This window comes from Dysidea avara, chromosome 13 (assembly GCF_963678975.1).
Source record: "Dysidea avara chromosome 13, odDysAvar1.4, whole genome shotgun sequence".
Lineage (NCBI taxonomy): Eukaryota > Metazoa > Porifera > Demospongiae > Dictyoceratida > Dysideidae > Dysidea > Dysidea avara.
The window spans coordinates 2,375,575-2,393,140 of NC_089284.1; the positions used below are offsets into that span (position 1 = coordinate 2,375,575).

General features: G+C 38.0%; 1 protein-coding gene across 1 annotated transcript; it reads left to right on the forward strand.

Annotated features, from left to right (window-relative positions):
• The first annotated feature begins 304 nt into the window (after positions 1–304).
• On the forward strand, positions 305–17,551 carry LOC136243462 (uncharacterized). Its single transcript, XM_066034967.1, has 3 exons — positions 305–408; positions 7,759–8,039; positions 16,732–17,551. The coding sequence occupies exons 2-3, from the start codon at positions 7,764–7,766 to the stop codon at positions 17,479–17,481; spliced, it is 1,026 nt and encodes a 341-aa protein (XP_065891039.1). The 5' UTR covers positions 305–408; positions 7,759–7,763; the 3' UTR covers positions 17,482–17,551.
• Positions 17,552–17,566: the final 15 nt, after the last annotated feature.

The following is a 17,566-nucleotide window of genomic DNA, read 5'->3' on the forward strand; positions in this document are numbered from 1 at the left end:
AGAAGTAACTGCAGTTTCAAGACAGTCCAGATTGCTAGATGGCTTCCTGATTCAACTGTGTCATTTTTCCCTTTAAAATGTATGGGGAGCCCCGAAGAAAAATGTACCTATTTAAAGCACTGTGCATGCCAAAGTAGCTAATTCCAACCCAACAAACTATATATTTCTGAGATCGGCAATCAACACTCTATCTATTGAGCATATAAAAAGTCCATTTTTCCAAAATTTAAAAATCAGGCTGGAATGCCTAATAATAATACTTTGCAACCACACCAGCCTAGTTGTCTTGCGAGTTGTCTTGACCCAGTAACTCATAATCATGATCACGTGCAGCTGACAGGAACTAGTCAACACCTTGGAGGTTTCACTCAGGATCGGACTCCGCGATCACAACATCAGTAACTGAAGGTAAAATGATCACTTTAGTAGTACACACGTATCATTTATCTGTGGTAGTATACGCAGTAGTAGACTAGTATTAAATCGGCACCTCGTCTCAGTTCACAGGCCTGCCAACTCTCACGGGTTTACCGTGAGTCTCACGGTTTCACTACCCTGCTCAAGGACAGCAGATCGAATCTCACGGTTTTTGAGAAAAGTCGAGACCTTTTTTTTTTTTTTTTTTTTTTTTTTTGGTCTCAGCATAGCATCTACCAGTTTTTTTTTACTACACACTGCAATACTACAATAAAGGTACAGAAATCTCAAGATTTTTTTACTTTCCAGGTTGGCAGGCCTGAGTTCATCAAGGGCGGGCAGTTCTGCACGCCAGTGCCTTCACTGCCTTGTTCCTTGTTGAAATAAGTTTTGCTATTTCCCAATCAGCTAGAGTCTCGCATCCAGGTCAGGTGACATCCTTTTGGTTGGGCTTTTTCTCAGTCCTTGATCCGGCTCGCCTCGATCACGGCTCGCGCCGGCACGACTCGTAGCTCCAAACTTGGCCCCAAAGAAGGTTGAAAGGTAGGGCCGTAGCCAGACTTTTATCTTGGTTTTTTAGAAGAAAAGTGAACCTTTTTATATGGTATGATTCAGATTTGTACTATGTGTCTATGGTGTGCGCACAGTTATTAGTCTGGCGTGGCCCCCGGGCGTAGCCAGAGTCGAGACACTCGGCGTAAGGCTGTAAGGCGAGGGTCTGGTGACTCTAGCATACAAGACTTGTGCAGCTGCCTCTATGCGTACAGCACCAATCAGACTGCAGCATTTGCTCATGATGTTATTCATCAGGCATTTATCAGGGTTCTTAACGATATTCAAGACGATGTTGCGGGAATTGTTGAGGATTCCAGGGTTCTACTTAACTGTGAATATAATTACCTACAAGACAGTTAAATTCCAGCTGTACAAGTCTTGTATGCTAGAGTCACCAGACCCTCGCCTTACGCCGAGGGTCTGGCTACGTCAGACTAGCTGAAACTAGGGGGGTCTGGGGGCATGCCCACAGGAAATTTTTTGGAAAAGGTTGAATTTAATGGCATTTCAGTCAATAAAAAATAACAATTTAGGTAACAGCTGTATGGATGACATCTGGAAAAACATCTCTACTGTTACTGTAATTATACCGTCTGTACATGCTAGAGCTGAAACAGATATCCGTATTATCCGGATATCTGGATAATAATGTACTATCCGGATAGTAATTTGAAACCATCAGGATAGTTTCTAATAAATTAAAGCAATTCTATGATAAAACTTCCTTGATACATATAGCTTCCACAATTAAAATTACTACAAACTTGATTTTTATATTAATGTTACATTTGTTTCTATTCTAAAGTACTAGTAAAACAAGCATGTTCACAATAAAATATACAGAGTTTTTGTAGTAAGTGATGATGTCACTATCCATAGGATATCCGGAAAGATTTTGTTTGGGATATCCGGATAGTAATAATTGCTATCCGTTTCAGCCCTAGTACATGCATGTGTCTAAATATAATATATTGGAATGTCACAGTGAATAAGAATGGGAAAGATTGAGCACTCTGTCATGATCAACAGGGGCAATGGAGCTGAAGTCTTAAACAATGAAATTTCATTGTATGGAGTTGAAGCATGGATTCTATTCACAGCCTCTGCATGGAGGGGCTTGTCCATCAAAATTTAATGAAAGCTCAAGTTTAGACAATCTCAATTATGTTTTTGTAAATAAATTAAGTGATTACATACAGAAAATGTAATTTTGACTGTTCTATTAGAGTGGTTGACTGCTCTATTAGAGTATCTCGATCTTGTATTACATTTAATACAAGCACTGAATGAGTTACTAGGAGTACTTAATTTAGTTTCTCTGAATGAGTTACTAGGAGTACTTAATTTAGCTTCTTATTAGTGGCTAATGGACTTTTGCTACTGAAAATTTGGACTTGTATACTAAAATTGTGGACCTTTTTGGTAAAATTGTGGACCTTTTTGCTAAAATTGTGGACTTTTTTTCCAAGAGGGCAGTTCTTCAGAACCTCCCCCTCTGGAGGGTAACTAGATAGTTTAAGAAAAGCAATGTTTCTTTGATAAAAGCTACCCGGCCACCTTGCCTGGAGTGGGTGAGAGGAGCTCTTTAGGCCATGTATGTCAACTTGATTAGCTGTTTCATGGGCCCAGCAAATACACGCCACCCCTACCTATAATATTATTTTGTTATTTTTGCACTCCTTTTGTCCTGATTTCTGTTATTATATTATTTATATTTTATATGCCAACCTATACTAGGGTCCGCAATCAAAACACAACCGACTTTCACCAAATTATTCCCCTAATCATTTCAACATGTTAGGTATAGTGAAAAGTTATTATATGTACCATCAAACTGAATCTCTCTTTCTTTACATGACAAGAATCACGATTCTTTTCTGCATGCAATTAAACAAATTTCACACACTCCACATAAAGCACACATATTGTTGGTGTATAAATTCCAGGTCTTTAGTTGGTTCAAACCCACTGCAGAAACAAATCAGATTGTAGCTATGGATTTGGTGCCAAGCTGCTCTTCGTAGTCAAAATGTTGAAAATTACAAAGTTTTGAATTTCAAGCAACCTACTAGCCAGTAGAAGAAACGTCAACAAACCTTCAATAAATGGCAGATGGTTTAGGTATTGCTTTGTGCACAGCACAAGTTTCATAAAGATCTGCAGTTTCCTTCCATAGTTGGGGTGAAGTTATTAATCACACATATGAGTGGAAATCAGAGCAGTTTTATTGCATATGACATGTATAAAGTTAGTTGATTCATGAACTGTGTTACATCTATGCATGCATTGGTGGCTGCAGAGCACTGGAAGTCCTGATATATTTCCTTAATGTTGCAGAAAATTTTGACGCTTGGTGAAAAGTCTCAGATCCTTACTAGACTGACAACAAATAGACAGATTATACACCTTATCACAACACTGCCAAAGAAGAGTTGACTTTTCTTGTCTTGGATGGTAGGGCAGAGAAAGTAGCCATGTGCCAGGAATCCAACTAATCATTTGCTACTGCTGTGCGTTTTAACTAAAACAAGTTTAGATAAGATCTGACTAAGTAGCAAGTTTCATTGCTGGTTCTTTGTGTGGAGCACAAAACTTTAAAAACAAAATTTGCATCTTGTCAGATACTATTTCTGTGAAGGCCTCAGGTTTCTTGATGGATGTAGCAATCGGAACATCTCACAGTGGTAAGGAATTGATTTGTTGATTTTTCGGATTGTGACTAAACAGAAGATTTCACCAGCCGTGAATGCCCCTGGCACTAATGCTGGTTTATGGCTACCAATGCATGCATAACAGTTCATGGATCAACTAACTTTATACATGTCATATGCAATAAAACTGCTCTGATTTCCACTCATATACATGATTAATAACTTCACCCCAACTATGGAAGGAAAGTGCAGATCTTTATGAAACTTGTGCTGTGCACAAAGCAATAGCTAAATTCTCTGCCATTTATTGAAGGTTTGTTGGCGTTTCTTCTGCTGGCTGCTAGGTAGCTTGGAATTCAATTTTTTGTAATTTTTGTCATTTTGACTACAAAGAGCAGCTAGGCACCAAACCCACAACTACAATCTGATTTGTTTCTGCAGTGGGTTTGAACCAACTAAGGACCTGGATTTTATACACCAAGTATGGGCGGACACATGTGCTTTATGCGGAGCGCATGAAATTTTGTTTAATTGTGCGTGGAAAAGAATCACGATTCCTGTTACGTAAAGAGAGATTCAGTTTGGTGGTACGTATAATAACTTTTCACTATACCTAATATGTTGAAATGGTTAGGGAGTAATTTGGTGAAAGTCAATATTTTTGATTGCGGACCCATCAAATTAATGATGCAAAACACCAAAGTTGTTTGTGGTTTTGACAGGAATGTAGCTCAATTATTCAGTGAGTCTTTCCTACCAGTGCCTTCAACATGCTGAAGAACAAACAACTGCTTTACATGCAGGACAATTAATGTGACATAAATACCATAAAATTGGGTTGTTAAGCACATGCGCTTATAATTTTTGGAGAAAACTCTTGTAAAAAATCATACTATCTGTTAGGCGCATATGCCTAATTAATAATTATGGTGTGTTTACAAATTACTACATTGTAATAGAGGAATTAGTAGCTCGTGCCAGTCACCACGCCAGTGTGTAAGGATATTTGACTCTATTTCTGGGTGAAATCCTTCGTAATGAACAAGAATATTGCAATCCAGAAGGCTGATTTGCTGTATACTTAGTGAAGGGAGACCTCAAGGGAGATGTAAGCGATTGAGGAGACATTCATTTTCTAGTAATTCCAGTCCATGTGTAACTTTGTCGCATCTTTGAACCTTGCATTTGACCATGTGCGCTTTTCAGCCATGGTTAATTAAAAGAAATGTGTATGCGCTTAACAAATAATATGTGCTTATAGACACATGTGCTTAACAACCCGATTCTACAGTATAATACTTTGGGAATCAAGCATTGCTGTGTAGCATGCATGTTGATAGTGCTATAAAGTCAGGGCCGTAGCCAGACTTTTATCTGGGTAGAAGAAAAGGTGGACCTTTTTTTGTATGATGTAATGCAGGATTACATCAGGGTCTAGGGGTGTCTGAGGGAATGCCCCCCCCCCCAGGAAATTTTTAGAAAATAGATACTAAAAGGTCGAATTTGGTGGCATTTTAGTCAATAAAAATAACACAATTTTTAGGTAGCAAACTCAAGCTCAAGACCAGACAATATGGATGACATCTGGCAAAGTATCTCTACTGTAGTTAGGACGTTTGTGTAATGTATTGGAATGTCACAGTGAATATGGATGAGCGCTCTCTCAGTAGGGGTAGTGGAGTAGGCCAAAGAGTGCTTTAATTAAGGCAATGAAATTTACACATTGCATGGAGTTGAAGCATGGTCTGAGAGGCTTGCCCCCCAAAATTTGATGAAAGCTCAGTCTAGTTTAGATGATCTCACTATGATTTGTAAATAAATGAAGTAGTTACATACAGCTTTTAGAGAAAATGTAATTGTGACTGTTCTATTAGAGTGGTTGACTGCTCTATTAGAGTATATCGATCTTGAATTACAAGTACTACTCGGAGCACTTAATTTAGCTTGATATTACTACTTATTAGTAAACTGTAGCTAATGGACTTTTGCTACTGAAAATTTGGACTTGTATACTAAAAATTATGGGCCTATTTGCTGGACCTTTTAACTGAAATTGTGGACCTTTCAAGAGGGTGGTTCGATTATTCAGAATCCCCCGGGCTATGGGCCTGAAAGTACATGATTCTTATGTCATTTTTTAAGTATTTATATATAGTAAAATAATGAACATGCAGGATTAGTTAAATACAAACTAAGGCAATACCTACATGACAGGTGGTGTTCACAAGTACAGTTTCAGTTTCTACATGACGTTTACCTTACTGTCAGAAAAGAGAAATGAACTTATGCATAATTAAAGCCAACACATGTAATTTGCAATTATAGAGTTACTGCGTGGCAAGCAAAAGTTTGATGTTGTAGTGACATGTACACCTCTTGCCATACAAAACACTGTGCAGGTGTTTAAATAGCATCATTAATTTTAAATGTCCTATATGATAATGTGTGAACCTTTATGCAGATGTAGAGTGAAAGGATGTAAGCAAGATTAGTGAAACAGTCAAGCAATTGCACATGCAGTAAACTATGGTATCTGCATTGTGCCAGTAAAATTATCTTTCAGATGCACAGTTAAGTGTTGTACCTGCCTAATCATGAAAATTGTTTATTTACTACAGCAGTATTGAACTTCAGGGAGGTGCACAAATCACCACAGTTGTTTGTCTGTGGTTGTAGCTCAACTTTTCAGTAATCCTTCTCTATACCAGTGCCTTCATCACTCTATAAAGAACAAACAAAAGCATGTATTGATTTGCTACAACAACACTCAAGTTGGCATTAAAATCCCATGTCGATATGTGCTTTGCATGCCAAGATACTATGAGCTAAAAGTTGAGTTTTAAAAAGGTGTGCACAAAAAAGTACTGCTTAGAAAGAAAGAAAAAATGTGCCAACAGGTGGATTTGAACCCATGACCTACTACACACTAGTGAGGTATTCTACCACTTGACAGTTTGTGCTACGGTTTTTAAAGGAATATAATTTGGCCTTCTATAGTCTGGCAGCGCCTGCCCCTTAGCATTACGGAGTTGTAACAAAGGAATGTAATAAAGCAAAGTCATCACAATAATGTTGGCAAGAATGGCACGACTAACACCCACACAAAGTAGTACTTGAATCTGGTTAATAAACAGCTATAAACACAACCAAAGGTATTTTCCATATTCTCACTACCGGAAAAATCCTCATGAAAACCCTATGAAAACAATTTCGAAAACCCGGCCTCTGAAAAGTCCAAATTTCAATGGATGGCCAAGAATTTTCATTACAGTTTTACATACTAAACAATCCATTGAAACTTTACCAATGAATATTCCATGAAATTATTTTTCATAGAATTTTCATTGGCTATATTCATTGATTTGTCCAATGAAAATACTATGAAAACAAAAATTCATTTGGCCACCAATGAAATTTTGACTTTTCAGAGGTTTCTTTGAAAATTTCATTGGCCAAGTTGTCCAATAGTGTCTTTAGGCAACATCACGAGTATATCAGTTCCAATTACAAGGCTCTTTACTACCTTCATCTTTTGTTCTTGTATAGAACATCCTATTGTAGACTACAAACAGCCTTAATCTTAACACATCTTCGTGACAAACTTTTCCACACGTTACATAATTCTACAGTATCTATGGTAGCTCCAAAACAAACGTCACAAAAATTTTGTGATTACTAATAACGCAATCTGATTGGTGTTACCTGTTTCCTGTAACATGCTACAAATTTTGAATGCTAGAGTGACCAGACCCTTCCTCCCTTATGTGAAGGGGTAGGTGTCGCCAGACTAGGTCTTCTACATGCTGTAGAGAACAAATGGAAGCACGCATGAACTTGTGATAACAATCTTAGAGTAGCCAGATGATGATTACTATATTATCAGCACAGATTGTGTCAATTCGTGCCGAGTTTGGTGAGTAAGTGGCGTGACAGACAGACAGATGGCTTTTCAGCTTTATATTTAGATAGATAAATAGATGAGGAGCCCCTGGATTTCAAAACACTATATATGTTACTCTTCAAGAAATGGTGGATCTATTTTCATCCACTTTTGGATCTATCTTTACTCTGTTTCAATTTTCATTTTCTTATATTAATTTGTTTTATTATGACACATTATATGATTGGTTTATAGAAGAGATGAATGCTGATGGATTTACTACACTGCTTGTGATAGTGTGCATCAGTATTGGAGGTAGTTGGTACTTCCAGAATGATCTGAAGAATCAAATGATGAATCATATTAACAAACATGATAAGGATATTGTGAGACAGAATGATAGAGTAAACATGCAAGCAGATGAGATCAAGCAACTTAAAGAACTACTCAAGGAACAGAACAAAAAGATTGATGAGCAGACTAGGCAAATTACTGAATTACAGTTGAAAGTAGATTTACATGAACAAAATTTTAAAGTAAGATATACTGTACTCTGCAAACAAACATTTCCTAAAATTAAATGCTTAAACTCTGGAGTTTCTCACTAAGGGGTTGGTCCTTGTAGGCAGGTAGAGTACCAATTACATGTCTTATTTTTAAAAAAGCATTGGCATAGACAGAATGCAAGTTACTATAATATTATGCTACACCACTTTAATAATGAACCACAGTAGCTAATGGTTAATAATATCTAATCCAAAACAGCCAAGCTGTAAAAAAAGAGCGCGGCCCCGAGAAAGGCTATGGTGAAAAAAGATGTGAAATCCAAGGTGGCGGCCAAGAAATGGCTGTGATGGTAGGTTAATGGTAAAAATTTTAATAATGACAATTCAAGTGAATTTTGTACCAAGACCAAGCGGCACCAAATTCACCTGAATTGTTGTTATTAAAATTTTTACCATTAACCTACCATCACAGCCATTTCTTGGCCGCCACCTTGGATTTCACATCTTTTTTCACCATAGCCTTTCTCAGGGCCGCACTCTTTTTTTACAGCTTGGCTGTTTTGGATTAGATTTTACTTCTTTTTGTATTTGTATACCCCAAAGCCGGCCTATGGCCGGCTTTAGGGCTTTTTAACCTGTCATTTTTTCTTTACTACAGGAAGAAGAAAAGATGAAGCAGGGTGATTTCTTTGTAGCTGACCTCTCTGCAAGGTGATCCTTCTAGCTGATCTCTCTACCGGATGACTTGTTTGTAGCTGAACTCTCTACAGGGTGATTTGTTTGTAGCTGAACTCTCTACAAGGTAATTTCTTCTAGCTGATCTTTCTACAGGGTGATTTGTTTGTAGCTGAATTCTCTACAGGGCGATTTGTTTGCAGCTAAACTGCTGAACTCTCTACAATGTAACTTCTTCTAGCTGAACTCTCTACGGGTGGCTTGTTTCTAGCTGAACTCTCTACAGGGTGATTTGTTTCTAGCTGAACTCTCTACAAGGTAACTTCTTCTAGCTAATTTTTCTACAGGGTGATTTGTTTGTAGCTGAATTCTCTACAGGGCAATTTGTTTGCAGCTGAACTCTCTACATGGTAGTTTCTTTGTAGCTGAACTCTCTACAATGTGACTTCTTCTAGCTGAACTCTCTACAGGGTGACTTGTTTCTAGCTCATCTCTCTACAGTGTAGCTTGTTTCTAGCTGAACTCTCTACAGGGTGATTTGTTTGTAACTGAATTCTCTACAAGGTAACTTCTTCTAGCTGATCTTTCTACAGGGTGATTTGTTTGTCTCTACAGGGCAATTTGTTTGCAGCTGAACTCTAGTTTCTTTGTAGCTGAACTCTCTACAATGTAACTTCTTCTAGCTGAACTCTCTACAGGGTGACTTGTTTCTAGCTGAACTCACTACAGGGTGATTTGTTTGTAGCTGAACTCTCTACAAGGTAACTTCTTCTAGCTGATCTTTCTACAGGGTGATTTGTTTGTCTCTACAGGGAAATTTGTTTGCAGCTGAACTTTCTACATGGTAGTTTCTTTGTAGCTGAACTCTCTACAATGTAACTTCTTCTAGCTGAACTCTCTACAGGGTGACTTGTTTGTAGCTGAACTCTCTACAGGGTGATTTGTTTGTAGCTGAACTCTCTACAAGGTAACTTCTTCTAGCTGATCTTTCTACAAGGTGATTTGTCTGTAGCTGAATTCTCTACAGGGCAATTTGTTTGCTGCTGAAATGGTAGTTTCTTTGTAGCTGAATTCTCTACAATGTAACTTCTTCTAGCTGAACTCTCTACAGGGTGACTTGTTTGTAGCTGAACTCTCTACAGGGTGATTTGTTTGTAGCTGAACTCTCTACAAGGTAACTTCTTCTAGCTGATCTTTCTACAAGGTGATTTGTCTGTAGCTGAATTCTCTACAGGGCAATTTGTTTGCTGCTGAAATGGTAGTTTCTTTGTAGCTGAATTCTCTACAATGTAACTTCTTCTAGCTGAACTCTCTACAGGGTGACTTGTTTGTAGCTGAACTCTCTACAAGGTAACTTCTTCTAGCTGATCTTTCTACAGGGTGATTTGTTTGTAGCTGAACTCTCTACAGGGTGACTTGTTTCTAGCTGATCTCTCTACAGGGTGACTTGTTTCTAGCTGAACTCTCTACAGGGTGATTTGTTTGTAACTGAACTCTCTACAAGGTAACTTCTTCTAGCTGATCTTTCTACAGGGTGATTTGTTTGTAGCTGAATTCTCTACAGGGCGATTTGTTTGCTGCTGAACTCTCTACATGGTAGTTTCTTTGTAGCTGAACTCTCTACAATGTAACTTCTTCTAGCTGAACTCTCTACGGGTGACTTGTTTCTAGCTGATCTCTCTATAGGGTGACTTGTTTCTAGCTGAACTCTCTACAGGGTGATTTGTTTGTAGCTGAACTCTCTACAATGTAACTTCTTCTAGCTGATCTTTCTACTGGGTGATTTGTTTGTAGCTGAACTCTCTACAATGTAACTTCTTCTAGCTGATCTCTCTACAGGGTGACTTGTTTCTAGCTGAACTCTCTACAGGGTGATTTGTTTGTAGCTGAACTCTCTACAAGGTAACTTCTTCTAGCTGATCTTTCTACAGGGCGATTTGTTTGTCTCTACAGGACAATTTGTTTGCAGCTGAACGCTCTACATGTAGTTTCTTTGTAGCTGAACTCTCTACAATGTAACTTCTTCTAGCTGAACTCTCTACAGGGTGACTTGTTTCTAGCTGAACTCTCTACATGGTAGTTTCTTTGTAGCTGAACTCTCTACAATGTAACTTCTTCTAGCTGATCTCTCTACAGGGTGACTTGTTTCTAGCTGAACTCTCTACAGGGTGATTTGTTTGTAGCTGAACTCTCTACAAGGTAACTTCTTCTAGCTGATCTTTCTACAGGGTGATTTGTTTGTAGCTGAACTCTCTACAATATAACTTCTTCTAGCTGATCTCTCTACAGGGTGACTTGTTTCTAGCTGAACTCTCTACAGGGTGACTTGTTTGTAGCTGAACTCTCTACAAGGTAACTTCTTCTAGCTGATCTTTCTATGGGGCGATTTGTTTGCAGCTGAACTCTCTACATGGTAGTTTCTTTGTAGCTGAATTCTCTACAATGTAACTTCTTCTAGCTGAACTCTCTACAGGGTGTCTTGTTTCTAGCTGATCTCTGTACAGGGTGACTTGTTCCTAGCTGAACTCTCTACAGGTGATTTGTTTGCATCTGAACTCTCTTACATGGTGGTTTCTTTGTAGCTGAACTCTCTACAAAGTGACTTCTTCTAGCTGATCTAATTACAGGATCACTTGTTTCTAACTGAACTCTCTACAGTCTGTGTTATCTGTTCATAGCAGAACTTTCTACTGGGTGATTTGTTTGCAGCTAAACTCTTTGCATGATTGTTTCTTTATAACTGAACTCTCTACAAGGTAACTTCTTCTAGCTGATCTCTCTACAAGGTAAAGCGGAAATGTTGAACAAGTTTTTTACCAGCACATTTACCAGAGAATCCATGGATAACATCCCAGAGTTTCAAGACCGTGACTTTGTAACTAGTCTCGATGGCATATCAATTGATGTAGGCATTGTAAAAGAAAAGTTGTGTGATTTAAATTCTAGCAAAGCTACTGGACCTGATGAGCTCCCCCCCAGAGTGTTGAAGGAAGCTGCTGCTGAAATAAGCATACCTCTGTCTATAATTTTTAAGAAGTCATTAAGCGAGGGTAGACTACCCCCAGACTGGAAAGTAGCAACTATTATCCCAATTTTCAAGAAAGGAAACAAATCTTCACCCTGTAATTACCGTCCTGTAAGTTTAACATCTGTTGTTTCCAAAGTTTTCGAATCTATTATTCGTGAGGGAATGTTAGAGCATTTGTTTAACAACAATTTGATGTCACCATGTCAACACGGATTCCTCCCTCGCAAGTCTTGTATGACACAGTTACTGTGTGCACTTGATGATTGGACAGAGACTTTGGACAGTGGTAATTCAGTAGATGTTTTGTACCTTGACTTTAAGAAGGCTTTTGACTCTGTTCCTCATGAAAGGTTGCTCAAGAAGATTTATGCATATGGTTTTAGAGGTGATCTGTTTAATTGGATACAAGACTTTTTGAAAGGACGCAGACAAAGAGTTTCTGTGAATGGTTCAATGTCTGGTTGGAGTGATGTAATAAGTGGAATACCTCAAGGATCAGTCTTGGGTCCTCTCTTCTTTGCAATTTTCATCAATGATCTGCCATCATTATTAAGGAATAAAGTTCTTTTATTTGCAGATGACACAAAAATATATTCCAGCATTAGTCGTGCTAACCCAATATCCTCCCTGCAAGATGATATTAAAGCTTGCATTGAATGGTCAGTAATGTGGCAGTTGCCTTTCAACATTTCTAAATGTAAAATACTACATATAGGTCAGTTTAATCCAAGATATTGTTATAAGATGGATGGGATGGACATTGTTAAGGTAAATGAGGAAAAGGATTTGGGGGTGTTGATTGATGGCAATCTCAAGTTTCATAGTCAGTGTTCGGCAGTGGTTAATAAGGCTAATAGACTTCTTGGCCTTATTAAACAGACCTTTTCGGATATTTCTGTAGATTCATTTACATGTTTATACAAATCAATAGTACGTCCTATTTTAGAATATGGTAACTTGGTTTGGGGACCTTACTATAAAACAGACATCCAAAAATTAGAAAAAATCCAACAGAAAGCAACTAGAATGATCAAATCTATAAGAAATCTTGACTACGAGGAACGATTGAAAGTACTTAACTTGCCATCATTACATTATAGACGTTATAGAGGTGACATGATTGCTGTCTACAATATGCTACATGATAAGTATGATATAGACCATTCTGATTTTTTTACTTTTTCACCCATTACCCATACCAGAGGTCATACATTTAAGCTATTTAAATATTTTTCAAGAACAGATGCCAGGAAATATTTTTTTACAAGAAGAGTTGTTGAACCATGGAATAATTTACCCCAAGAAGTAGCATGTGCAGCATCAGTTGATGATTTTAAGAAATTGATTGACCAATATTCATCTAACACTATGTATAAATGTATGTAATTAGTCTACTTGTACTTTTTTTACCTGTTGATCAGGTGTAACAGGCTGTTTAGCCTTATAAATTACCTGTAATAAATAATAAATAATAATAATAATACAGGATGACTTGTTTCTAACTGAACTCTCTACAGTGTGATCTGTTCATAGCGGAACTTTCTACTGGGTGATTTGTTTGCTGCTAAACTCTTTGCATGATTGTTTCTTTGTAACTGAACTCTCTACAATGTGACTTCTTCTAGCTGATCTCTCTACAGGATGACTTGTTTCTAACTGAACTCTCTATAGTGTGATCTGTTCATAGCGGAACTTTCTACTGGGTGATTTGTTTGCAGCTAAACTCTTTGCATGATTGTTTCTTTGTAACTGAACTCTCTACAAGGTAACTTCTTCTAGCTGATCTCTCTACAGGGCAATTTGTTTGTAACTGAATTCTCTACAGGGTGATTTATTTGAGCTGAACTCTCTACATGATGGCTTCTTTGTAGCTGAACTCTCTATTAGGTACCTTCTTCTAGCTGATCTGACTACAGGGTGACTTGTTTGTAGCTGAATTCCCTACAGAATAACTTGCAATGTAATATAACTGTGTAAATTATACATGCAGCTGAATGCTTTATTAGGGTGACTGTTCTATTAGAGTATCTCGATCTCACATTTGCTGCACGTAGTTGCCTTTCGAATCATAACTCAGTGATTTGTAATCCGATTCTTCTGTACTACTGCAAGAACTTACTATGATGATTATTCCAGCTACATACTGATTTTCAGCTCGTTGCTCTGAGCGGTTTGCCTGGTAGACACGAAAACTAATAGTTTTTTTATTCATAAAAATCGATCGCGTAATTTTGACACAGGTTGGGTTTGTGTCATATCTCCATGGTCTTTATCCCGATTCCTTTCAAACCACAAAAAGGCACTCCTACGATGGTTGCTCCATGTACATATCAATTTTCAACTGATTCCTCCAAGGGGTTTACCCTGTAGGCGTGACAGACCTTCGACCTTATTTTACGCAAATAATCGGTAATAACTCCGTGAATGTTCATCGGATTCCTACCAAAGTTGGTACGGAGATCCTCCTTAATGAGCCCTTTAAGTGTGCCAAATTTCAGCCCAATCCAAGTACGCGTTCGTGTTTTATGGCGAATTTTGCGAATGAAGAAGAAAAAAACGAAGAAATTAAAACGAAATTTTGTTCGCTCGTATCTCGGAAATGGCTGGAGCGATTTTCTTCAAATTTGGTATGTAGACTCCCCTAACTGGGCGGCACGTCTCTAGCAAATTTAGTTCCAATCGGATAAGGGATCACAGAGCTACATAGGTGTGAAAATTGCGTTTTCTTTCTTCCTGTTAATATACTCACGGTGTGGCGCGCCGGCTTCTTGGGCCGCACGACACACGATAGTGTGTCTTGATATTGCCTAAATCATAATAGAGCACTCACCTAAACTTCACCTTTAAAAGCTTCCCAACTATGAAAGAAGCCTTATAAGTTAATCTGTAAGAATTTTATTAAGGCTTTGCAGCACAAGTGGCGAAGGTCTGTATCTGGTCCTACATCCTGTTTAAAGATGTTACATTAACTATGTTCGAAAAGGTACGAAAGGAGAAAAAATCCATGACTGGACCTTGGACCTGCAGCCATCTAATTTATGCTTGAACGCTTACAGGAGTCTGTTAGGCGGTCAGGATTTTTTCTCCTTGTCAATTTCATGTATTTGTATCCATAGGAAGTGACTTATTATATCAAAGTACCCTGTGTGGAACCAAATAGACATTAGTTTATTTATTAAGGCTTTACAGCGTAAGTGCTGAAGGTCTGTAGGACACCTGGTCCTACAGCCTGTATAAAATTGTTATATTATAAGTATGTTTGAAAAGGTGCAGAAAGGAGAAAAAATCCATGACTGGACCTGGACAGCTTCAAACCTCTATTTTGTTTACATTGTTACAAGTAGAAGGAAAAATTAGGAATTTTAAGTTAGATTAGGGATCAAAGAAAAAAAAGTAGTAAAACAAGGGAATACCTGCTGATATACTAGTGGACATTTAATCCCTAAACTTCAGTCTAACCAAGACTGAATTAGGGATTAAATGTTCACTAGTCTATCTGTAGGTATAAGCAACCTTCCTTGTTTCACCACCTTTTAGTTATTTCCTTGTTTCACAAATTTTTTCTTTGATCCCTTAAAATTTCTAACTTTTCCTTCTACTTGTTTGTTTACTTTTTTTATAACATAATTATGACAAATAAGCCAGTGCATACCACATTAAAAAAAAAGAATGGCACCAGGGATGCCATTTTGCATTAGAATGTGCTCCCAACAATCAACTAAGGAAGGTGGCCATTATGTTTTGCTTTGCTTCACCCATTACACAGCGTTACTAATGAAGAACAGTATGAGAATTGTCTCTGCAATCAATCCAGTCGCTACAGAAAATACGGTCAATAAGCATGAACACGACCACGGGGAGGCTGCATCATGCTATTGTGACTTGACACTTAGCGTTGTCAGTAAGGAAAACAAAGGAGCAAGTTCATAATGCATGTATTTTACGCACTGTGGTTGGAAAAAAAAGGCACATCTTGGAATGAAGTGACATCGAACAGTAAAGAAATCAAGCTCATAGCTTTATCCATTGCTTGGCTGGAGGCATCATTTAGTCAGTCAGCATAAATTAATTCCGAATTTTTAAGAAACTTTTTGGAAGGGTTTGGGCTTGGTCTGAAGACATTTTTCTGTCATGAAGGAAAATTGAGGCTGGTTTTAGCTGGAAAAGCCTAGTTCTTCATGATTCCTAATATACAGTACTACTGTACTGTATGATTATTATAATATTTCACTGATCTACAGGAAAATCTGTTCACTTTATGGGAATGGAAACTACATAAATTTCCTTCCTATGTCTTTCTTCATGTCCATGACCTATTTTTAACTGCATATTGCTATGATAACATCCAGTCTCAAGCAAATTTGCTTCTTGTGGGTTCACTATGCCATTGATCTATTGCAATGTGTTATGTGTTAATAAGTATCCAATCTGTTCATATGGCAATATTTTAACCATGGTATATCAAGTTCATATCAGAGCAGCGATGTTGTTGCTACCACTGTGTACTTGGCTTATTGTGATCACATGTGTGCACATGTACCAGAAGCCATACCCAAATGCACATTTCTGACCAACGTGCTATACACTGAATAAAAAGTAAACAAACCAGTGTAAAAAAATAAACAGATTGCTGAAAAAAAAACAAACAATAGAAATAATAGTCAAACAAGCCAGAATTTTAGAGACACACAGATCTCTATTTGGACTCATTGTACAAAATCATTATTTGCTCTTGATTTATGTAAACTATTGTTTTTCCTTAGTCTCTACCATATCCATTGAGTCCAAATAAAGATCTCTGTGTGTGGCTTGTTTTGACTATTGTTTCTTTTATTTTTCAGCCATCTCTATTTCTCATATTTAAAAATATAGTTTTATTTACACTGATATATAGCTTTATGCAGTGTCTTTCATGGGTCACTGCAGGTACCTACAATGTGGCCTATAAAAATGACACCAGTAAACAATCTGGTTTTTCACTGCAGAGCATTTGCATTGTGTTATCTTTTATTCACACAGAATAAACAATACACAGACGAAGATATTGACAGTGACCATAGAGTAAGGAAGGACAAACATAAACCAATCAACACCCAACTGGAGACATTGCCTCAAGTGAGAAATGGTCGTGATGGGTCACCAGGTCCTAAAGGAGCTCCAGGATTAGATGGCACTCCTGGAGCAAAGGGAGCCACAGGACCTCCTGGTCCTAAAGGAGGTAATGTCAGAGGAGGAGCAGTGTACATCCGCTGGGGTCATGACTCTTGTCCTGATAGTGGGGCAGAGCTAGTCTACCATGGAAGAGCTGGAGGATCACACTACAAACATCAAGGAGGTGGTGGTAACCCACAGTGTCTGCCACTTGATCCAGAATTCAACAAGATTGTCAGTGGAGCACAGCAATGGAGTTTTATATATGGATCAGAGTATCAGGACACCAATGGGGTGGTATCAGGTTCCCATGACACTGATGTCCCATGCGCAGTTTGCCATGTGCCTACCAGAAATGCTGTTTACATGTTACCAGCCAAGTATACTTGTCCAACAGGCTGGACCAGAGAGTATCATGGCTACTTGATGAGTGAACGTCATAGTCATCGCCGATCAACATTCTCCTGTGTTGACCACAGTCTTAAACCAGTAATTGGTTCAGGTAATAACCATGATGGTTTTCTTTTTTATACAGTAGAAGGAGTGTGTGGTGGATCACTACCATGTCCTCCTTATGATAGGAACAAAGAACTATCTTGTGCTGTGTGTACAAAGTAAAACTCTTGTAGTTTTCATTCACTATTCCTTGTACATGCAAACATTTAAGGAAATTAAAGATTTCTGTGGACTTGTTTTTCAAAAT

Bases quoted from the DNA above. Each gene is read 5' to 3' on its own strand.
- LOC136243462 (XM_066034967.1), top strand. From the start codon at position 7,764: ATGAATGCTGATGGATTTACTACACTGCTTGTGATAGTGTGCATCAGT. The intron at 8,040-16,731 runs GTAAGATATACT...TTATTCACACAG, and splicing joins TACATGAACAAAATTTTAAA to AATAAACAATACACAGACGA.